Here is a 24,607-nt window from a genome sequence, read left to right on the forward strand (position 1 = left end):
TTTGGGGGAGGGCTGAAAAGAGGCTAGGGCAGAGAGCACTTATGCTGACTTTAATACTATCTATTATTTCTTCTTTCTGGAGTGCTTACCACTAACCAGCTATTGCCTGCCTTTGAACCTGTTAAATGACAGAAGAAAATGAAGAAAATGGAGCTTTATCCTCTCAAGATACCTCACATATTTTTAATATATATCTGAACTTGATTACACATGGTAAAAACAAGCACTGGCAAAAATGAAAAGTGGGTAGTAGGCTGTGCTACTGAAGTACAAAGAGTGCAGTCCTGGTCCCCATACTTGTGAATATGAAAAGAATCATACTGGTTTTATTTTTGCTTTTCCCTCCCAAATGTCTCAGAAGTTTGCAATTTTTTTCTTTACTACCAGCATAGCTATTCAATATCCAAATATACTTGATACAGTGAATGAGATTTCAAGTTGAAATCCTCTTATCCAGGGAATCTATCGATTAGTAACTGGGAAAAGACACAGCAAACTTTTTCTTTTTGATCTGGATTACAAGTTAAAATACCCTAACAGCTAACTGAAGGAAATTTTCACAGTCAAAGGAAAAAATAACGTTGCATGGCTTTTCTCTCTCAGAATGAAGTTAAAATTTCAGGAAGACAAAGAGATCACAAATGCTTATGTAAGAATAAGAAATAGCTAAGAATGCATAGGGAAATAGTAAAAAGTATTATACCTTTAATACATTCACTTATTTAAATCAGTTAGTTTTACAGTAATACCAACATTTATGCTGATTTTAAAGGAAAAAAAATACACATATGCTGCTACTGACTGTGCAAACCCCTGTGGCTGCAGCATCAACCAAATAACTTGTTAGAACTACTCATTACAGCAAGCAATGTCATAGCCTGACATCAAGGAACCTCTATTGGCCTAATATTCTTCTCATATCCCACAGAGAAAGAAATTTCAGTATATTTTAATCAGCCATTTAAAAGAAGTCTTAGATTTAAAGAGAATTACCTATCAAAGACATTCTTTTAAACAGTATAACTTTGAATTTCAGTTTCCATATTTTGAAGCACTAATGAGACATTTAAACAAATTTATTTACCTTAAGGTCTGAATTTACTGAATGCAAATACTGCACTACCTTGCAGAAGACTGTGGTAGACTTCATTTGAGGAGAGAAGTTTAATCATGTTACAAATATGACAACAGTTTCAAATGATCTTACTAAGCACGTTTAGTATTTAATAGGAAATTTTGTCAACAGTGAAAGGGGATGCTATAGGCAACACATTATCCCAGAGTTTATCAGAGCATTTCCATGGAGGATTAGTAAGAAAAGGCATTAAATCTTATAGTTACAGTGGTTAAATCCATTACTGATTTTAACCTGAATAACTCTGAAACAGTTGAGAAGTTCTGTACAAAAGCATAAAATGTATTTTAGTAGTTCCTTGAAGAAAAACATCAGCACCCCTGTCAGCTGTATTTGCAACCTCAGAGATCATTCTAGAAAAAGGTTTGCTAACCCATTTTTCTTCTAGGAGATCCATTACTAATGCGGTGCAGCTTCTGGAAGTAGAACAAATATTCATGAGGTGGCTTTCCAGTGATAAACAGGACGAAACTAAGCATTGTTGCATATCAAGCTGACACTCATGATAGATAAAACAGAATATACGATCAAGCCCATAGATTGGGGGGGAAAAAAGTCCATTTTATTTTTTCACAGGATAGCAGAAGACTGTTACTTGTTACCTCAGTGCTGTAATTATCAGAGCCTGAGAGACAAGGTAACAAGTCAGAAATCCTTGGATAAGAGACTGATTTTCAGAAATATAGTTGATAACAGAATTCAACCTATACCATATATTTTTAATCTTCTGATTCATAATAAAAACACTAGAAAATTCCAGTAGACTGTAAACAATACATGGAAGTACCTAGAGAATCAAACTGAAAATAGAACTACAAACTTAAAGCTGCACAATACGCTTTCTAGAATGACATGTAAAAAAGTTACTATTATAATAACAGAAATATACATCAAACTTCAGGAAGTTTCCCTTTTTAAAGGTCAGGAAAAGCAAAAGCAAAAAGATATTGTTTATTGTTTCTGTCAACTTTTTATTTCAGTTTACAATAGTTAACACTTTAACATCTAGGAGTACTGCTAAAAAATCTGAAGGCAGCATTTTTCCATTGCTCACAATATATCCCTCTGTAAAAAGGCCTCCCCAAAATCTAAGTGTCCATCTGAATAACAATGCTAAATCCCACAGCTCAGGGCTCATTAAAACAGCAGAATCACTCTATACAGAACACATTTTTCTTTAATGTGTGAACTGTTAGGACCACATCTTATAATGAATTTTGTCTCTGACCTTCAAGCAGGACTACTGAATAAAATATCCCATGAAAGAAATACAGAGAGCTTCATTCCCTTCTCTGAGAGATAATTAGCAAATATTTTTCAAAAGTAAAAAAAATAGTAATTATAAAACAAATAGGAAACTTCAATATATGTTTGACATTTATTATAGCCTAATGTATTTGAAAACATATCCTCATTTTATTTTTATAGTTTTTTTAATGGCATATCAAATATTAGATATGTTATCCGTAAACAAAAATAAAATGAGGATTGCTCTGAAGTAATTAAATGTCAGGCAAACGACTACACATTAAATATTTGATGAATGCTGTCTAAAAATTAATTTCTAATAGTTTAAAAATGTTTGACAGATAATTAAGAGGATTAGGAATTGCTTTCAGATTTTTAAGGCCAGTAAATAATACAATGCTTTTAACTAGTCTATTTTTTTAGTTCATCCTGTGACGTAGCCTTCACTTCCACTCGCTGTGTCTAGACTAGAACATGCATTATTTGGGTATTACTTATTCTTGTAAGTCATATACTGGATTTCAGATGATTCTAAGTATGTTATTCATCCATTACAGTGAAAACTGCATACAGAATACAAAATAAGGACTGTATTACATTATCAAGATTATTCTCTGTCAGGTATTGCTAAATTTCATGTCAAATGAAATGGCAAGACTGAATGGCCTCTAGTCTGATAAATTTGGGAACGGTGCCAATAAACATCCATTTATACAAGATAGCTCATGTCAGACAAACACGATATTATCATTATGAAGCTTAGATTAATCACTCTGCATCACACAGTGCCGATATAATACAGTTAAGACTTCTGTCAGAAATTTCATTTATATGGTGCGGCATTGGGAATTAAGTACTATATAAAATGAATTTCATCTATTAACAAGATTAAAATCAGGCAATGATGATCGAAGAAATTAATTGTATATAAGAACTTTCACATGACAGAATGTCAATGAGGTTCTTCAGAGATCCAGTTTAACCTATGGATATTTTTTACCAGTGATCAAAAATTTAAAACACAAACATGCTGATTAAAGGTACAATTTGGAAATCAGAAGCACTCTGAAGGAATGGTAAGTGCTTGCAAGGACAGATCAGCTCCACACCACCTCTTGGCTCACCTACAGGTGATATCTGGGAATAAAGAAACCAGGCCATGTTTAGAGAATGGATTTCAAAAAGAACCCAGAAAAGGTCTTGTAAGTCATGTGTTTTATCATGTTGGTACTCATCTTATTGCATAAGATGTATCTGATTTATAGTATAAGGTGTAAAAACTGCTGTGCCAGGTCAGACACACAGCCTGTCTAGTGCAACAGTTTCTCTGAATAGCAAATGCCTAAGGAAGAGGAGAGTATGAATGCTCTTCCCAGTATATTCTCTTGGTCACTGTAAGTTTGCCATTGAAAGACTTTCTGAGTGCTTGATCTACCGCTAACAATAATTTGCTATTTAAATGAATAAAAACTTTCTCAGGGAAAAAAATTAAATCAGTGAAGAGAACCAGTGTAAGATCCTGGGTCTAGAGCACTAGGCAGGCCAATTCAGACATGAAGAATTACACATGTCAAGGCTATAAACATTTTAGAAATTGTTACTGGAGCTCAAACAGAATTTTGTACCTTGCTCAATTCCCTACATCACATTATAAACATTTCACAACAGCTGGTCCTTCTTGTACACAAAAAGTATGAATCCATTAGTGTCCCTGCAGTATTTCTACAACTCTGACTTGTTCTGCTTAGAACCACAGTTGTCTGCAATAACATTTGTTGGTTTGTTTTTTTTTTTTCTGACAGTTGTAATGGTAGAAAACTGTACAGATATAATTCCTGATGACAGTCACTTAAGCCTATAAATGTAGGCTCTGTGTGTATATCGATGTAGTACTGAAGTTCTTACAGCTCTTACCTTCGCCAGTAAACCTCTCCAGCATTAGAACTACCACTGAAGGAGAAAACTTCTAAACTTTCAGGCTATCTGAAAGTAGGTGTGCATTGTACTTGCTTCAGACAGTGCTATTCCAGCCTCTGGCATTTAATTCCAGGATGGATTATTGGAAAGAAAGCAGAAAGTTAAGGAAAATAGCCAGCTTCTTTATGGCCAGTTAGACTTCACTGTGCCTTGTGTCTTCATCTGTTACACTTTGAAATCTTCAGAAATATTAGTGCTGAAAGTTCCTATGACAAAATGCATGACTGTAAAGCCCTTTGGTAAGGGCTTTTATTACATACATTACTGCTCTTATTATAGCTACTTCTGTTAGAAATATTTACTGCTAAATAAGAAAAAGAAAATTTAGACTGAACAGTAATAGTTTTAATAACAACCCACCACATGCTCTAATCACGTAAATCTTTGGTGTACTCGTAAGTCTTCATATGCAAGAGCCTTAATTGCTCAGTGAAATGTTCCTAGCATATTACTCATTTTATGATTATTGATGGCTGTTTACGCACAGTTGCTGCCTTAGCAATGTATGTATCTTATTTGATTAGTATCTTTATTGTGCTAACTGTATATAAATAAAAATATGCCTCAAAGATACATGCTGTGACATAATTATTTCAATACATTATATTCATGTTAGTTTAAACAGCAAGTTTTGGATGAACAGAGAACACATATTCCCTCAATTTCTTGAAAACTCCTTTTGTAGACAATAGGTATTAGATAACAGAGCCAGAATCAACAAAATACTTTATTTTTAGTGCAAATAATATAATTTAGCTTTGTTTGTTGAATGGATCCTGAAAGAGGACAAATGGAAATATGTTGGGAAAAGTTACTGGGGGTGTTTTGCTACAGATTTCAGTATGAGTAGGCTTTAACTCTGTTTCTAGGATTCCCATTACTGATTTATTTATGTGTGTCAGTGAAGGAGCCCTTAAGTATACTGCAGTATCTAATTTGTATAAAATAATAACAATAGTAATAACAATAATATTTTTCCCCAATATCTATATCATATTTACATGCACAAGAAATAAAATAATCTGAATTTACACTCATGTAATAATATGCATATGACATATACTGATCACTGGAAGAATTTAATGAGTCCTTCTGTCTCTTTGTAACCATTGCAAGTCTCAAGATAGACACAAGAAAGTTATGTGATCTCTGCTTGAGAACACAATTCCCTCTCATTCATTGCTATATGTCATGGTTTAGGAACGGTAGTCCCCAGTTTACTGCTCCCACTGAGAGTCTGGAAACCATGTACCTCTTGCTTGGTTCTCCCCCTCCCACAGCCTCTCCCTGGGCTGGAGAGAACTGAAGGCACAAAAGGTGAAGATCACAGACTGAGATAAAAACAATTTACTGGAACCAGCAATGAGAGAAGAAAACAAACAGTAACAGCAACAATACGAATGAGGGGGGGTACAAGAAAGAGGGGAGCAATCCACGTGTGATTGCTGGAATGGGGTATTACCCGACTGCTCTCTCCACTGCACCTACATGACCAGAAGGAACTGCTTCTCCCAGAAGACACTCGCTTCCCCCTGCACCCAGCAACGATGTGAGTGGGTATAGAATAACCTCCAGGTCCCCTCTTGGCTACTGAAAAAACTAACCCTGTCCTGGCTGAAACCAGGACACTCTGGTCTTCACACCTCTTCCTTCTTATTTGGTTATAAATTTGTTCTGTTATTGAGAGTCACACTTCTTGGTCTTTCCCAGACAATCATCACAAGCTTGGTTTGTAAGTGCATTTTCCCTCATCTTCCACTCTCTCTCTGGGTACCAATTCTTAAGAATTTTTAAAATTCTATTGAGAAAGATTCCATAATTTCTCACATTATATGTTCATGCTTCAAGTTTCTCTGTAAGAGCACTTGGAAGTGTGTATCATTAGTACTGATCTTGTCTACAGCTTTTCCTGAAAAAGGATGATGCTTACATTTTCATATTAAAAGAGTAGCATTCCCACATAAGAATTCAAATTCCCTTGGGAGTCTGCTTAGAATAACAAGCTCATTTCACATAAATCTATATAGTGACAATATTTTACTCGCATTTTTTATGAATAGCACATAAAGCTTACAACTTAAGTATTCATTTTCATTTACCTCTCTCTTTCCCAGTTTCTTCCGCACTTCCTGAATCATGATGCCAAGTCATCACTGCTTTCAGTGAAGGTGAATGCCTCCCTATTCAAGCCATTTCTTCAGTGTAAAAGCAGAGAGATTTGTCTCCTTCATGGAAGCTTCTCAGCAGATTCTACTGTGTAATTCTCTAAATAAGCCAAAGGCTGCTCTCCCAAAGACCACAGTCCTAAGTCTCACTGTTTATCATCACAACCTTCCTCTGAATACTGAGCTCAATCACTACAACAAAATTTGCCATTTAGGGAAATGGTTGTCACCAATTCTTGAGCAGCAAAATAGGGACCTGGTTGGACTCAAAAGTGGTCTCAGTGTAGCCAAGAACCTCATGGGTTGCCTGAATAATGCTACCATCCCAGATAATGGTCACAAATGAAGTGGGGAGACTTCTGCCAGTATCTGCTAGTAAGTCACAACCCCTATGCCTGCCTGGACAGATACTCCACAACAGATCTCAAACAGAACCTCCCTGTCCCTTCCTTCCCGCTCCAGTCTTGAACCATGCACATGTCCAGTTTCACCGTGGGGCTCTGCACAAAGATCAACCTAACAAAGAACACACCCTCTCCTCCACTTCCCTGTCTGTCCCTTCCAGCATGGTGCATATGATGCATTGCCTCAGAGATGAAATCTACTGCTATATCCACAAGTAATAAGTATTATAGCACATCAAAACACATTCGTATTACACATATTCCAAATGGATTTAGAACTTTTCTCTGTGACAGTTTTGTGGTTTCCGTCGATACAGGAATATGCTTTCTAGTTCATTTAATTAATTAATGAAAAGTGAAACTAAAGATATGGGAGCTGTTTTCACTGACATACACATTGAGTTGGATGAATATTCTTTGACAGATACCTCACAAAATATGCACTGCCAAAATAAGCATAACATTTTTCTTCATTTCTTTAGCAATAATTTTGACTGTCTAAATAAGCACTAGTATTTCCAATACTTAATTTTTTCTTGTATTAGCATTAAAAAACTAACATTATTTGTAATAAATGAAGAGTTTGAGATTTTGTTCTAAGAAATCTAATGAAAAAAAAGTTCAGCATTAATTAGCATTATAGTAGAAACATGGGGTCTCCAAGTTCAGGTTTTTTGTTATTTTTATAATGCAGCAGATACTAGCATCTACTAGAAAAAGAGGGGCTTTTTAATATGCTATTTTATGAAATATAAGGACATCAACTTATAAGAGCATAGTTTTAAAATATTTATTATAGCTCTCAGAAGCATCTTGACAAAAAAGAACATATTTGATCCTGATTTTACATTTCTCTGTGTTTCAGAAATCTGATTCTACCAGCTGCAGCATCTGTGCTCCATTCATAATTACTAAGACTGAATGAATCTTTTCACATTCTCTTCAGAGGCATATTATAAGGTAACATATTTATTACAACTAACAACAGACACAAGAACCTAAAACTCTCAAAAAATTCAATTCACAGGTCTAAAATACTGAAGAGTTTATCAATACATTTGCCAGTGCAAGAAGGTATCTCATATATGTATTAAAATTTTTACAGTGAATTAGTATCTCCCCTATGTTCTTGGGGAGAAATCACTTGTGGAAAGAGAAAGAACATTATTTTTCAATGTTAGAAAGACACTGCTAACTTAATCTTTAGACCTCAGTTGATATCACCAAATATAAATGCCACACACAGCACAGAATTAAGAATTGTTATGGAAATATTCTTTCAGCAGATATACTGGCATATTCCTTGAAACTGGTGGTTTAGGGGCTTCCCGAGCTGCAAACATGAAGGTTACTGTCAAGTAGTACAAGTTGCATGAAACAAAACAATTATCAGTTTTATCTTAACAAACTGAAAGTAACGGGACTTTGCCCTTCCTTTACCATTACTCCTTCTGTTCCCCCATTCAAATCAGCAACTTCACATGATGTTTCAAAGCAAAACCTTCCCAGAAGCTCAAAAATGCTGCATCTATTCCCATGCTGGACTGTCTTGTAAAAAAAATTCCAACACTGAAAAGACTATCAGTGCAAAGTATTCACTTACCTGTTTTTCAGCTTGTCCATATTCTGATCCTTGGGGTGACAAGAAGTGACAAATATGACCATTATTTTTGGCTTTTTCTCGAAGAGCCATAGCAGTTCGTACTGTAGCATTTCTAGCATGAACAAACACCATCACCTTTAGACAGAAAGAAACAGGGCCAATGAGAAATAAAAAAAAGGTTTAATCAAATAATGAGAACACTTCAATTACAAAATATTCCCTATGGGAATGACAAAAACTAGTTAATACATGACATACTGATGAAAACTAATGCCACTTAAGGGCAATTAAAGGATGACGCTGCCTACATTCTATTTAATATTTTCAGAGAGTTTTTGAGACGGTTGTATTTTTTAAAAATTCTTAAATCCTTAAAAATAGGGAACAATTGTTGGCCATAGATAATTCATCTTCAAAAAGTAGTGAGATTAACATTGATGTAGAGAGTTGTGTTATTTGACACATCCTAAATAATCTGGAAAGCAAATAGTGGAGTGATAAACATTTTAATGCTACAGCTTAGCTATGTGAGAGAGGAACAACCAATCAAACAAAAAAGAGCTACTGTGCAATGCTCACAGTTAAAAGCCCACAAGCATATCACCACTGTTAACAGCAGGACCACTAATACAATATTCAAAAGCCATGAAAACACTAATCAAAATGTTTGAGAGAAATGTTTTACTTTTGTTTTCATGCTGGTGAGACTGTCAAGAGTCCTCAAAACAGAGTTGGAGTCTTGTACCTAAAAATAACTAAAATATTCCTTTCTGATTACTGCCTGTCATAATATATGTCTAGAAACAATCCTGTGAGCTTTAGAAACTTTGGTAGTCAGAGGGACACAGTATACATGCTTCAAGAACTGGAGTGGGACAGATGGATTAGGACCACTTCGCATTTTATGTTCTGAGTTCCCTTTCTCTTCTGTCTCTTATACTCAATAAATTTCAATAAATTCAGCAAGTATAAACAATAAAAACCATATGTTTCTGCTTTTAGTTAGCAGAGGCTTGGTACAGACTTGATACAACTTCTGTTATGATTTCTAAAGCTTCTGCCTACATGTATGACAATATCTGACAGCATAGCAGTCATTCATTCAGAAAGACCTAAGACCTTAATATGCACACAATAACTAAGAAACGAGCATTGTGAAACTGTCCTCTACCCAGAAGCCTTTCTAGAGTTCTCATAGTCACCTAATTTTCAGATGTGCAGCATGTTTCTTCAGTATTTCTTTCCCACTGTTTTTAAAGTAAGAATGCACATCTGAATTCACTGACTTTTTTGTATTAAGTGATCACAAATCAACACCTGAAAAAATTTAAAGTGATTGCAAAATTGTTGACCGAAAAAAAGAACTTCTCAGACAGACAACAATCTCTGTGCATCTTGTTACATCTTGTAATCTCTGTACATCACCACATGTTTTTAAAGAACCATCCCTATTTTAATTGACATATAACACCTTGTTGAATGTTTTTTCCCCAATGAAGTCAGTAAACATTTATCAAATATACTGTAAGACAGCAATACAGTCTTAGGAGGGTTAATTTATCCTGTCCTAACTGTGTCAGAGAATATTATATTTCAGTGGCAAAATCTCTGTGCATTACATTATGCAAATAAGTTAGGAAAAGTAATTTAGAAGAGAGAGAAGCGGTTCCACAGTTACAAGCTGTGTAATTAGATCTGTACTATGCAGTTCAAAGCTAGCTCTGGTGTATATAGCCCTAGTGCTGAAAGCGTCTGCTGCTGCTCTCCTAAAACCAAAGCTTTTAAATAATAAAAAATATACAAGAAAAGAGAAAGCAAATGTCTCTAGCTAGGTTACCTCCTCAGAATTTTCTCAATGTATAAAACAAATCAAACCTTTTCACCAAAAACTTTGTTTAAAATTTCACAGCAGGAACTGCTTGTATTCCCCAAAGAGTTGCATATTCCAGGTTTCAATCTTTATGAAATATGCTAGTGCATCACCAAAGCACAGACAAGTGTGCTATTATTACTAAAAATTTATAATCTTGAAATACATTTCTTCTGCCTTGGACAGCAAAGATGCTTGGATTAACTTTTGCTATGGGAAAATACATATTTCAAACTGATATTCTCTATGACAGCCTTAAAAAGGTTCATCATTTTTCTGGGGAAACATGCTGTTTATCTTTCCATCTTGTTATTAAAAGTGCTGGTGACTTGACTGCTTGAGTTCAGCAATTCTCTTTTACTGAATACCTCTCCTCGAAGAGAGAAGGCCTAGGTTTTGCCACCCACTTTGCATCATACCTTTCAAAGAAACTAAGATGAAAGAATGAATTTATTTAATTCAATATTGATATTAATTATGTAGTAAAGAAACAAGTATCTATATTCTAGCCTCAAGACACTGTTTGGATTCACACAGCTAAATCCTTACAACATGTTCTTTTATGTGGTTCTTGATCTGGGTATTACTTCTGCTGCAAATGAACAGTTAGGGATATTGATCAACAGATTAATCTGTCCAAACATTTTCTCCCTTCAGGTCAGCACGAAAACTCCTCCAAGTGTTTTACAAAACTGAATTCCTAATAAGGTTTCAACACTTTTCCCCAAGGACTGCAAATACACCTATCTATGTTAAAAACATCTCCCTCCACATCATTAAATGGAACCATCTTACAGACCAAGTAAAACTCACTAACATGCAGCCTTATTCCAAAGAGTAATAAAACAGTTTTTGTCTTGCGTTGTGATTTCTCCCTAACTGCCAAGATACAGTTCAAAATTGCAGTGCCCAACATTTACAGAATGAAAAGTGTATTACATACAAAAAATACATGAAAACAACACACACAGTTCACAAATGGCTCTTGATCAAAAATGGTGATAAATCAGGATATCTTGATTACCAGATCTAACTGATAGCATAGCAGTGTATAAATGTGATCTCCCCTTCCTCTCACCAAATCCAGTAACTCATGAACAACTACCCAGAACTAGAAACTAAAAGAACAGCAGTGAAATAAGAAATTTCATAAGTTGACCTACACTAAAGCTTAAAAAGGTTAATACAGAAATCTTATTTTTACTTTAGCAGATTTTTGTATTTTGCATATTAAAACCTTTCTGCATATTAAACAACACCATGGGAATGGAAAAATGAACAGGCTGTCACTTACCAAGGCAACAAGAGAATTTGAATTTACTTTCTAATTATTTTAGTTAATGTTAGTACATCTTGTATTTAAAAGAAATATTGAAATAATTTGCATGTGTACTAAGATCTTCTTTTACACTACAGAAAACTGGAGGATTATTAAGCTGCCTATAGACTAGTGCTAAAGAGACATTTTTATATTCTTTCTTTTCTACAAAAATTCTTCACAATTTAAAAGCAGACTGCATTTACTCACCACATAACATTAAATAATGTGGATTGGAATATAGGAATTTTCATTCAGGTTGAGAAGTCAAAAATGCCAAAAAAATTTTTCAGCAACACTCACCATTAAAACATCTGTATGCTCAAGAGAAATATTTAGGAAACTGTGCTTTTGAAAAACAAAGCTACACAATACCATACAATATTTTAACAGAAAATATTAACTAATAGCAAAGAAATATATAATGTTTCATAAACTAATCAAAACAGTAAGGTGATATATTTTGAACTCTTCATAGATTACCATTAATTGCTCTCTAAATTTTGATTTATTCACTCAAATAAATTACTTCTGTTCATCCCTGTTTAAACAAAACCTAGGATTTTTTTTTAAAGTCTTAATAATCTCATTAAAATATCTATTTAACATCACTATTTATCTAACTACATTTCTATTTAGACATACTGGGTTTTAAGGGGTAACAACTCCATTGTGCAGATATTTTTACTATTGTAATGTGCACTTGCTCATTTATTTATCTGCAATAATACTACTTTTTAAAGACATGTGCCCTATAATTTCAATTTCTGTATTTTTTTTAACGTGGAAATGTATATTTACTTAAAATGTGACTATCCTAGCGAATATTTTATTGTACAGTCCCATCTAATTTTTTTATTTCTTATAAATCACAGACTCTTTTGAGTTGGAAGAGAACTGCAAGGATCATCAAAATCCTACTCCTGGCCCTGCACAGGACACCCCCAAGAATCACATCATGTGCCTGAGAGCATTGTCCAAATTCTTCTTGAACTCTGTCAGGCTGGTACTGCGACCACTTCCCCAGGGAGCCTGTTTCAGTGCCCAACCACCCTTTGGGTGAAGAACCTTTTTCTAACATTTAACCTAAACCTCCCCCAACTGAGCTTTATGCCATTCATGAAACTATGTAGAGTTATGGTGAAGACATTATATCGGAAATTGTTAATTTTCTTCCTATTGGCTCTTCCTTCATTTTGCCTCATATGTTCTATATCTATCCATAAAAATTGCTCTATCACACACATTTGAAATACTATCATCTTTTTTATTCTTAATTTTCATTTGTCTTACAGTAAGGGTAGGACTAAGGATAAGTCTTTGCTCTGATCTTTCCCATTCGTCTCAGGGACTCTGGGATTCCTGCAAGCAAATCTTACCAGCAAGACAAAGGTAAAGAGGACATAGAATAGCTCAATGTTATGCATTTTCTATGCCACAAGGTTTCCTGCTCCATTCAGCAAAGAGCCATCATTTTCCTTAGCTGTCTTCCTGCTGCTGCTGTACTTGTGGAAGCCCTTCTCACTGCCCTTTACACACCTTGCCAGATGCACCTTCAGAGACAGTTTGGCTTTCCTAAACCTATTTCTGCATGCTTGGACAGTGGCTTTATATTACTCCTGGGTTTCCAGTCCCTGCTTTACCCTCCTGTCTGCTTCTTTATCATGTTCGTCAGGAGTTTCTTTCTCATCTACCCTTGCCTTGGGCCATTTTGCTTGATTTCTTGCACATCAAAATGGACTGTTCTTGAGCTTGGAAGATCTGAACCCTGAAACCCCCTAGCTCTCCCAGACCACCTGTCATAGGATCTTTCAAGATTTCTGAAAAGGCCAAAGTGTTCTCCTACAGCCCAGGACAGTGCCGCTTTCCACCTTGTTCCCTCCATCAGAATCTTGAACTCCACCATCTCATGGTCACTGCAGCCAAAATATCTCCCAGCAGGCAGATCCCCAACCTGTTCTTTGCTTTTTGTAAGTACAAGGTCCAGCACAACATCAACCTTCATCAGCTTGTCAATCATCTGTGCTGGGAAATTGTCATCAATGCACTCCAAAAACTTACTGGATTGGTTTTGCTCTGTTGTGTTGTCTCTCCAGCAGATATTAGGGTGGTAAAGTCTCCCTGATAGACCAGAGACTACAAACATTAAGCTGCTTCTAGTTGTTTGACGAAGGCCTCATTTACTTTATTCCTGATCAGTGTCTATAGCAAAATCTCACAATGACATTGCTTATGTCTATCTACTGGCTAATCCTCCTCCTAAACTCTCAGCTGGCACATCATCCATGCCTAGGCAGAGCTCTGGGTATCCCTGCTCACAAGAAAATTTCTTGCTGCCCTAACCTCAGCCTTGCTCAAGATTCTGTTTCCACCCCTTGCAGCACTCAGTCATGTGAGGCATCACATCTCTGATCTCAATACCATCTTAGCTCATCAATTAGGGATGCAGATCCCTAATTTCTCCCTTTTGTTCCATATGCTGCATGTAGCAGTGCACAGGCATTTCAGAGAGGCACTGAGCTACGCTCCTCTAAAACATAACATTGTGTCCTCTGCCCCTACATAAAACTGAAGGATACAGGGGTTTGGTGTCATTTCCATTCGAGGCTATGGATAAAACAGTTATGGACCTTAAGTGACACTGAGCCTCTAGCATTAAAATAGGAGACTCTCATGACATCAAACCTTTACATTGAAGAACAGCCAGCATTTATGCAGCAGCACTTTTGGGAGGATGCTTCGAGAAAAAAGTACTTGCCACATGAAACTTCATGACTCTGCCTTTATACAACAGTTATATACAATTTCCACTAAAGAAAACCTGCTTCAGAACAGTATAATAGGATCTGTGCTATCTTCCATTTGTAGCATTAGCCAAATATATTACAAATTGCAGAGGAAAAATGAATAGAGTGAAAATTAAAGCAGAGGGCAAATTAAAAATAAGACAAACAAACAATACTTTACTGACTTCTACAGGTAGTAGAAATTATTCTGAATTTTAATTGACAGGATAGAAATAGAAATAGCAATAGCAAACTATTCTTGTATATAAAATTAAGCAAGAATAGCTAGTCCATTACTATGCAAATATATGTCATTAGGTAGTTAACAATTGCATTTTTGCAGATGCCAATGGACTTGAATGACAATTATTATTCAAAATTATAAGCAGCTTTTCACTGTATCTTTTTTTAGAAAAACAAGATCATGCAATAATTTGTTTCAAGCATTTCCCTTTGTCCTGTTTTGACACTATTTTGATTTTGTATAGTAAAATATGTTTCTATGGTATAATAAATTATATTTTCAACAAATATCACTCTAGATTAAGAGTTGTCATGTTCACCGTGTCTCTTCTTATATTTTCAAATCTATTTATACTCACATGTAAAACGTTCATAATACACAAAAATGACCCAGGAGTCAGTAGTGATAAACAGATTCTATTTGGCTTTAAAAAAGGAAAGGAACATAAAAGATACTGGAGAAATCTTTATATCTATTCCTGTTACTTTTACTTAAGCAAAAAAAATTAAGAAAGTTGCCATGTCAATCTATCTTCTGGTTTCAGTAACATAAACCTACTAAACAGTTAAAATAACAGTCATGTTTTCTAATTTATTTTTTATCAGTACTGATTTAAAGACAGACCTTTATCCAGATTTTTGGTCCTAATCAACAGGCTTTCTATAACATTGGAAAAATAAAGAACTGCTTTCAAGCACAAGCAGTGTTTTTAATATGAAATGTAATAAAGTTATGAAGAACTTAAATGATGCATTTATTATTAACAGCAGTAAATTGTGCTAGAACAAAGAGAATCTCCCTCCTAAGCCCACATGTTATATACCTAGTCCTTCTCAAAATATCCTGGCCTAAATATGAGTATCATAAATACCTCATGAATAAAAGGCATGCAATTATCCAAATGTAATATATTCTGGATTCATCTTTCCAGTAGCCACAAGGAGAACTCTCAACACCACAGCATTACATAAATGAGAAACTTCATACTCTGGAAAGTGATTAAAACTATAAAGTCAAAAGGAATTTCCTGATGCATCTTAGTGAAAATTTATTTTCCATCCTCACGGATTCCTCAAAATACCTTATTTTCTACAGCAACCTATGTTTCTGTGTATTTCTAATTGGAACCCACCAATGACATTACCATTGGATTCTCAGGTGACACCTGTTGTAAGTCTGTGACAGGCATAAGGTCTTGATGGACAGTAGCTGCCTTGTTACATTTTGAATAATTTACAGGTGTTTTGACAAAAATCAGGTAGTTTGTTTATATAGTTGATACTATCATGATAAATTAAGCACACAGAGCCACTTCTTTCAGAGCTACAGGGCAAGAATTTTCAGAAGCTTTGAACCACTGACAATGCTTAACATGTCTTTCAGAGTATCATTTAACCTTGTTGTTGAATTCTTCAAAAATAATGTGGAGCTGACAGAAATCCACAGCCTTAACTTTCCACAATCTTCTAGACTGCTAATGGTTTGCAGTGTCACATCTGAAAAACAGCTTTTAACATAGAGCTACTAAAACTCATCACATATGGCTGCAAGACTGGTCAAGTCTGCCTTTGCCACATTTGCAAGCAGTAAATCTGCAACTTAACGCTTAGGTCATCCACAAAAGGCCAACTGGCTCAGGTTGTAACCATCTATTACTTCATTTAAATAAAATTTTATGCTATGAGAAGTTGCTCATCTGGAATTAAATTTGATTTTTGATTTGTTTTAATGATTCAATGAGAATTCATAATATTGGAAGAAGAATAATTCTAAATAGTACTACTTGCTACCTTAAACAGCTATAATTACCAATACCTACAACATCTGTGTAGCTGTGCAAGACTGCAGACATAAACTGAACACCTCATGTACTCATAATTAATGAGAAGATATTAAACTGGTGTTTCTAGTCTACATAAATTCATTGTGAACACCTGAGTATACATATACAGACAAACTACTATATAAATACAAGCATACATGCAAAAATTAGAATACTGCATAGAAACATCGCACACAAACATTTAGAAGGCTCCCTATTTGAAGACTTATGGGGTTTTATATACATGACTTGTTATAGCATCCATTTCCAGCAATTTCCTCAGCTGTTCATAAAGGCAGCTGACAAGGTAAATGCTGAAAGTCAAACAAATTTGACCAGAAAATACAGAGGAAAATAGTACATACATATCATTTGACAATAACATGAAACATCTGGTATAAAACACTTCTTGAAGCTTATCTTTTACACAGCACATCAATACAGTATTTTCAATTAAAGTAAGATACAAAATTTCATTTCTACAGGCATAACATTATATTAACTATTATATCCTTAAAGTTGAAAAAGCAGTTATTATGTAAAGGAAGAGCATAAATAAATGATGAGGCAGAACATAAAAATAGTGCACCATCACTGAATTAGTTTGTGATTTTGTTAAAGAAACCACACATACAAGTGGGCCCTAATTGTGCAAAAACTGCAAAAGCAAACTATCCAAAACCTAAATTCTTCACTTAATCAGCTGACAGGGAAATAACATTTAAAATCATCAGTCATAATTCAGCTATCCTGCCACGCCACTTTACCTTCTATATTTGTGTATTTTTGTTCATACATGTGCACACATATAAGTATAGAAGCAATATATACACATATATATATGCAAATAAGCTACACCAGGTGATGGAAGACAAACAACCTGTACAGTTACAGAGGCACAAAAACTCAGGCTGAAATAAACTCTTCAAGCTCTAAAATGAAAATCTAGAAAAAAATACCCGATCTAGATGAAGAATACATTTTAACAAATCCTGTAACTTCTCAGAGTTATTTGTCCAAAGCATGCTATAAACACTGTTCCACCCAGGAAAAGATATTAGGATAAGCTTAATTTTCAAGGTACTAAGTTCCAGAGAGACCTCTGAAGAAAATACTGTTTTATTAAATCTTATCTCAAGACATGGCTATAAAAGCACTGTCAACAGCTCCAGTAACTAAGCTTATTAAACTTTTATCTTCACACGGCTTCTGCAGCCAAATAACAGCTGGAAAACTGATAATAAAGAAATTTAATCCATCATTTTTACAGATGAAATTAATACCTGTCAAGTTCACTGCTGACAATTTAATATAATAGATTTAAATTAACTACTCTATTTCTTTTTTAGTTTAAGATAGCTCAGAAAAACAAGATGACACTTCTTAGTACTGCAAAGTTCAAGTCAATTATTGTTCATAGAGAACAATTACAGACAAAGTGAATGCCTTATGTGCAACATACATCACAGAACCAGCTTGGACTATGTAAGTTCGAATATAATTTGTTTCTGATCTGAGACAACAAAAATCTTGATTTAAAAGAGTAAAGTATTAAAAATCTGTGCAAGGTGATACTTAGAAATTATTCCAAAATTTTTAAAAACACCTCAGAATTATTTCTGATGAACTAAATGCGAACCAGTGGTGTAAGACAACATTTTAATTAAGAACATAAATTCTAATTAATAAAGCAATCTTGATCTCCAGAAAACTGCACAGTAACCACCCAATGCGTAGACTAATTAAAAATGTTACAACTATAAATGGCTGTATTCTGCACATTCATTTAATTTTAAAAGATAAAAGGTAAAAGCTTGTGACAGGTATATCAGATGCAGTTGAGACAATACTGCAAAAGCAGAAGAGAACACAATCCAGCCAAACCTAAAAAACTAGCTGAAAATGAGAAGAGTAAAAGCTCAGAAACTAACAGTGTACTTGAAAAAGCACTTTCTTCAAAAGGTTAAAAAAACTGAACTGAAACAAGCACAAAATGGGCAGTTCAAAATCACCACTCAGTGCATCAACAAGAATAGATGGTTTGTATAAAGATGTTCATTGTTATTTTTCATCCACGTTTTTCATCCCAGTAGTGAGATTTCTAGTATGTTAACCCAGAAGAGGCTTATTGTATCTCTACTGGTTTGCTGTTAATATCTTAAGTTGAGTTGTTGCTAATTTTGTACAATTACTACTACTGCATTCACTTTGTGATGTTGTGGTGAGGCTTTCAATGCCATATAGCACTTCAAAAATCCAAGTTCTTTGCAACAGACTTGGTATCTTTGGTCACTAGAAAAGCTGTTCCTTGCATAGTGAAACCACTTCTTGCAAAGCCATGACGTCTCCTCAGTATTTATGGACTGACACCTTGAACCTCAATGCCTGCACAAACAGCAGGCAATGAGAAGCACAGAAAGGTGTCAGAACTTCCACGGAACAGCCAGTTTTTGCTGTGAACTGAAAACACCAAGCTCAGTGAGAAAATGAACTTTCAAGGAATCACAGAATAAGCTGAGCTGGAAGGGAAACCCATGGATGGTCAAGTCCAACTCCTAGAGTTTCCCTGAGTACCAGAGCTAGTGAAAGAAAAGTTAAAACAGATAGTCATGTCAGACTTACACAGAAAACTCTCAAAAGCAGCGGGAAAACAGGAATTATTGTCTTAAAAAGGAAGAGAGGTTTCAGAAGATAAGAGAATGCCAAAGGCACTCCAAGTTAAAACTGTCATAAACAGACAAAACGGCAAAGGACCAAGTGCACTGAATGGAACCAGGACTGAAACTTAGATACCTGTGACTGAAGACAAGTAGAGTAACAGAGTCCTGAAGGTCAGGAAGAAAAGCCATGCAGGAAAGTAAGGTGCAGAGAGAAAATACAGGAGTCCTGCTGAAACAACACCAAGGGCAAAGAAAACACAGGACTTCTTTTGAAGGTTTAAGTAATATCAAAGAGAATCACTTATAAGAAAAGAATAACAAGAAAATGTTGGAGAAATAAAAGAGGTGAATAGTCTGGGGAATGTGGCAAAAGAAGAGTTTTATGGCTGCAGTTTGAGGAAGAATCTCCTTCAAAAGCTTTCAAGGACTTCAGCAACAACTCTTCTAATTGATAATACAAGAAATCTATGGGATTTTTTTCTCAAGTGAATTTCAGACCAAAAAAACAAGAAAGAAAAAAAAGAAAAGATAGGAAAGGCTAAGGTTCTGACAAACTCATAACAGCAAAAATATTTAAGAGGTGATGAGGACAATGGAAAAAACATGAGGTCATCTCCTGGTAACCAAGCTAATGAGATAAACCAGCAAAAGGTCAGTAACAGCAGGAGACAAAATGGATGCGAATTTATGTCAAAGTTAAAACCAGTTAACTCCCTAGGATACTAACTTAAACAAGAGAACCTTGACAAAGAGAGCAGCAGTTCAATACATTAGATAAAGAAATTTAACATGAAATCAAAATTTACACATGATATGTTTCAGAGGAATAACCAAAACCTTAAAAATACTATGTTATTTCTCAAAACTCCTAAAAATACTGTTATTTCTCAAACCATAACATGACAAGGGTGTCATGTTGTTGTCATAAATTTTTAAGATAAATACAGTATGATATGCATTGTCCTAAACTGGTGGTGGGAGGAAAAGGGTAAAAGCAGAAGAATGGTGAGGAGGATGGTAGATTTACTCAAGTGATCTTGCAGCTGGGATTGCCTAGGCCTGGAGATTACAGTATGGGAAAACCCATATACTGTGCCCACTGCTGTTTATCCTTTGTCTGTTTTGAGAAATAGAATCTCATGTGTTGAGCTAACATAGGTGTTCACATAGACTTGGAGGCACTCTCATGGACAAGCCTGAGATCCCTGTCCTGCGAGAGATCAAAGCTCAGAGATCATAAAAAGCCCAGGGAGATCCCAGCACAGTGGTACAATACATGGGCCCCTGGTAGATGGGTGCAAACAGCAGCCCCACTGCCCATCAGGATGGACTGAGCCTGGCAGTGCCTGCGCTGCCCCTCGTGTGTCTCTGCTTCCAAGACACTGCTTCAGGATCCTCCAGTGAGTGAGGTAATGAAAAAAAGAACTCTTTGCATTTCAGCCTGGTTTTGGGGTTGTTCTGGCCACGTGCCTGTGTTGGCTCACACAGCTGGCCAGCAATGTAATGTTTCAATTTATTATAAAAATGATGCCAACACATGCAGTCTTCAGTCACTGTCTTTGCTGATCTCCCAAGGCTCTCCACTGGCTGTCTCAGAAAGGTGCTACCTGAACCCCAGAACTTGTTGCCATTAGATGCCCTTCTCACAGGGCTGGAAAATGTGAATTTTTTTTCAGCTCTGTAGCTGAAATAATGCTTTTGATTGATGTGGCCCACTAGTGGTGATTGTCTGAAAAAAGACAGCTGTAATAACACTGAAGGAATGATAATTTTCAGTCACTTAGCCTTCATCTAGTCTTCAAGTGAAGAGTATCCTGGAAGAGAAATGCCGGAAAAATACTCCACCTGCAACTGACCATAGAATCATATTTTCTGACAAATGGTGCACAGTTTTTTCTTTCTGTATTTAAAGAATCGTTGGTTTATTAAGAGGTAGAAATAAAATTCAGAAAGTGCAAATTAGTCCAGGAAGATCTTTTTAGATTATATCAGAACATAGCAAAATCAAAGTATGACACAAAAACAAATATTCACCAATATCAAGCATGGAAGGACAGTCCCAGAAAAGCAGACTTAACAGCACTAGAGGTTCTCACTTAAAGCCATCTTAGGAGGTAGGATCTGCCAGAGTAAACTTCTAACAGATCTCTACATTTTTAGCAATCCTACCAAATGAGCACATTGATTTTAAAAGTACTTGAAGACCTTTGGGACATTTTTTGATCTTACTTCTTTAGTCATGTCAGGAAGTTTCTATAACAAAAACCCCAGAAAACTCAGTAGGGCAAGCCATCTATCAAACTTCCTCAAGTTAAACAAAAGGAGAATTGTGCTATAAGACAAATGTTATTGTTTCAGTTGCATTTGGTAATTCAAAGTGAAGCCTACAAATGAGATATCTCATTAGTCTGAGCAGATGGATCAAAACTAAAGACTGAATCACCAACTCATAATTTCCCAGCAGCCAGGAAGAGCTTGAAGTCTTGCAGAGGATGAATGTTGAAAAATCAACATAAAAAGCTTCTCTCCATCTGTCAAAACACATGCCTATAGAATGCAACTACTCCTACCAGCCTTAGCCTTTAAAAAATGAAAACATACATACATCTAATAAAAACACATGGATGTATAACTGTAGTCAAACCTCACACTGCAACCCACAATACGACAGTGACACATCAGCATGAATTCCACAAGAGTAAACTATTTAGTTCTGGTATGGTAGAATTCTCTGAGAATGAGTTAACAGAACAGTAGACAAACAATGTTGAATTTAATTCATTAAGACATTCCAAAGACTCTGGTCAAGAATCTTAAAAGAGACAACATTGTGAAAGCTTGATGGCCACAGGAAGATCTACATTAACTCAAGCAACTTTAGAAGAGGGAAAGTGTTTTTCTCTGGTTCTGGTATTTCTTTCTTGCACTTCATGTAAAACAGAACAGAGAGGTTTTTGGCTCTCTGGAGCACTGCTAAATGAAATCTGTGTCTGTCACACATCACTGCCTGAATAGATATAAAATCTCAACCATGTCCCGAAAGTCATACAGATACACAACAGCTATGGAAATTTTTTCTTAAGTATTTGGGGGCAAGAGATGAATACATCTTTTTAAGAAATATATTTAGAAGCAACCACAGCTTTGTAAAAAAGCTTATGAAATTTGCACATACATAATGTTAATAAATACAAGTTTTATGGATAACACAAGCTAAGAAAGGTAACAGAGCATGATGATAACAGCCTATGGTGAACATGGACATGAGGTAATGGGTTTTTTGGAAACTTAGAAAATCAAAGGGCATTCTCAAAATTGTGCAAAGACACTGAAGAAAACCTTTCTAGTGTAACATTCATCATATTAGCTTATAATATTCATCTTCCACTATGGAGCAGGCACCTCAATGTAGATATATCTACATGAGGTTTTTTTTTTCCCACTTTTTAAACATCTGCAGTTACTCTAAGGATTAGACAGATCATTTGTCATAGCACACTTATTAAAAGGAAAATTCTAACTTTTCATGTGGTACAGTACTACATACTATAATTAGACAATGAGCTGATGTGTTTGATTCTGCATTGTCAAAGCCTGTATAATGCTACTTGTATATAATTCATTTCAGGCTATGATATTTTGTTTAATAAATATCAAGACAATATAAATTAAATACTCTGAAGAAAAGTCCAGTGTAACTGGTTGCTAATTAGATGTTCTAAACAAGAGTTCTGCAACATAGCAGAATGAACATTTTCAAACAAAGAAAATTTACAATCATTTGAATCAAATTAACCAAAAGTATTCTGAAATCAAATCAACATTTATATAGCAAAGGAAACCATACTTCTGCTTTGTCCAAAATATACTTATATGGCTGTTGGTTTGAAATACAATTTTCAGAAACTGAGATCAGCAAGTGTTCTCTGCTGAAACTGTAACATCAAGTAGACTACGGTTCTTCTCTTGACCTTACAACTGTAGCTCATGCCTTAAAACAAAATACTCATGTATTCAGCTGCTAGCACAAGAACTAAAACTATTCTCAAGAAAAGCTACAAAAACATCTCCTAGAACTGAACAACTTACTGCACTTGAATTTTTCAAATAATATCATATATGTTTGCAGTCAGTTCTTCCCTCAGTGCGATGAAAAGAGAGGGGAAAAAAGGTGCAGTAAATATGCCACAACAGCATACAGACTCCCTGCTGAGAATCCAAGATACATTACTTAGACACTACTGATTTAAAGACTCTGCCACTTTCACTTCAGCAAGTGAAAATACACAAAATCAAAACAAGACACGAAAGATAAGAAACTAAACATACTTCAGTGTTAGGAATTTGGTAATGTATGTGCATAATTGACAATGAAGAGAAAACAAACTAAAGCTCCCTTGGTACTGCTAAAAAAAATTTCATTAACAGTCTTCACTCAGGAAAATAACAGTATTTGCATAAGTAATCTTCATGAAAGTTTTCTGAATGTAACAACAGTAACTGATATCAACAAGAGAAGTGGAAGAATGGAGCTAAAGCAAGGTGGTGGGGGGCAGGAGAACTAAGAAGCTGTTGCTGAAGTATGTTTTCCTTTCCCAAGTCATAAACCAACTGTTCATTTTTCAAAAATCACAATGAATTTTTTTGTGGAAAGGGAAAAATGTGCAATTCTTAGTGTGACTGTATGGGACAGTTTCCCTCATTTATATATAGATTATTTACCGAAAAGCCTCTTCAAGCATCATAGAGCACTAGCATTTGTTCCTGCTCTGAAGAGGTGCCACACCTGCTTTATGTGCAAAGCTCTAACAAAAATGAGACATTGTGTGGGAGTGATTCAGGACCACAATCATAACAGAACGAGAAACTATTCAGGCAAAGGAGTTAGGCCCATATTCTTAGAGGAGGGGAACGTCAGACTTGAAAATTCACTGCAGAAACCTCTATTGTAAAGCAAAATGAATAATTATTTCCTTTAAAAGAAAACAAAACACAAACCCCAGGATATTTCAAATGACTTATGCTGAGTTCCTTACACACCATGTCTTGAACACTCATAATTGTCATCCGTCATTTCCAACACAAAAGACTAGAATTTGAAAGACACAGGAAAGGCTAAGAATAATAATTAGGTGCTTGATTTTTGATTTTTTTAATCTTTAAGTGTACCTGTTGTAAGGTCTCTAAAGTACTGACCTACTTTGCTTTGCAATTCTTAAAGAAGTGACATAAATACACATTAATAACTTTATGGATATATAAAGTACCAGGAATTCTGGCCTCTGTTAGAAGGTAACACTATTTAGTCAGTTTAGATTTTCTTGCATGCTATTTCTATGAAGTGTTTGTAGGGTTAGAGGCTACCTCTGAAGTGA

At 35.3% G+C, this 24,607-nt stretch overlaps 1 protein-coding gene across 3 annotated transcripts in view; it reads right to left on the minus strand.

Moving 5' to 3' along the window:
• The window catches only part of ASCC3 (activating signal cointegrator 1 complex subunit 3), a 255,345-nt gene that overhangs the window by 119,549 nt on the left and 111,189 nt on the right, over window positions 1-24,607 (minus strand). For all 3 annotated transcript variants that reach the window (XM_048296916.1, XM_048296915.1, XM_048296914.1), the window contains exon 14: window positions 8,533-8,667. In XM_048296916.1, the coding sequence (XP_048152873.1) occupies window positions 8,533-8,667 (135 nt within the window). The remainder of the gene's footprint in view (window positions 1-8,532; window positions 8,668-24,607) is intronic.

Source organism: Corvus hawaiiensis, chromosome 3 (assembly GCF_020740725.1).
Source record: "Corvus hawaiiensis isolate bCorHaw1 chromosome 3, bCorHaw1.pri.cur, whole genome shotgun sequence".
Lineage (NCBI taxonomy): Eukaryota > Metazoa > Chordata > Aves > Passeriformes > Corvidae > Corvus > Corvus hawaiiensis.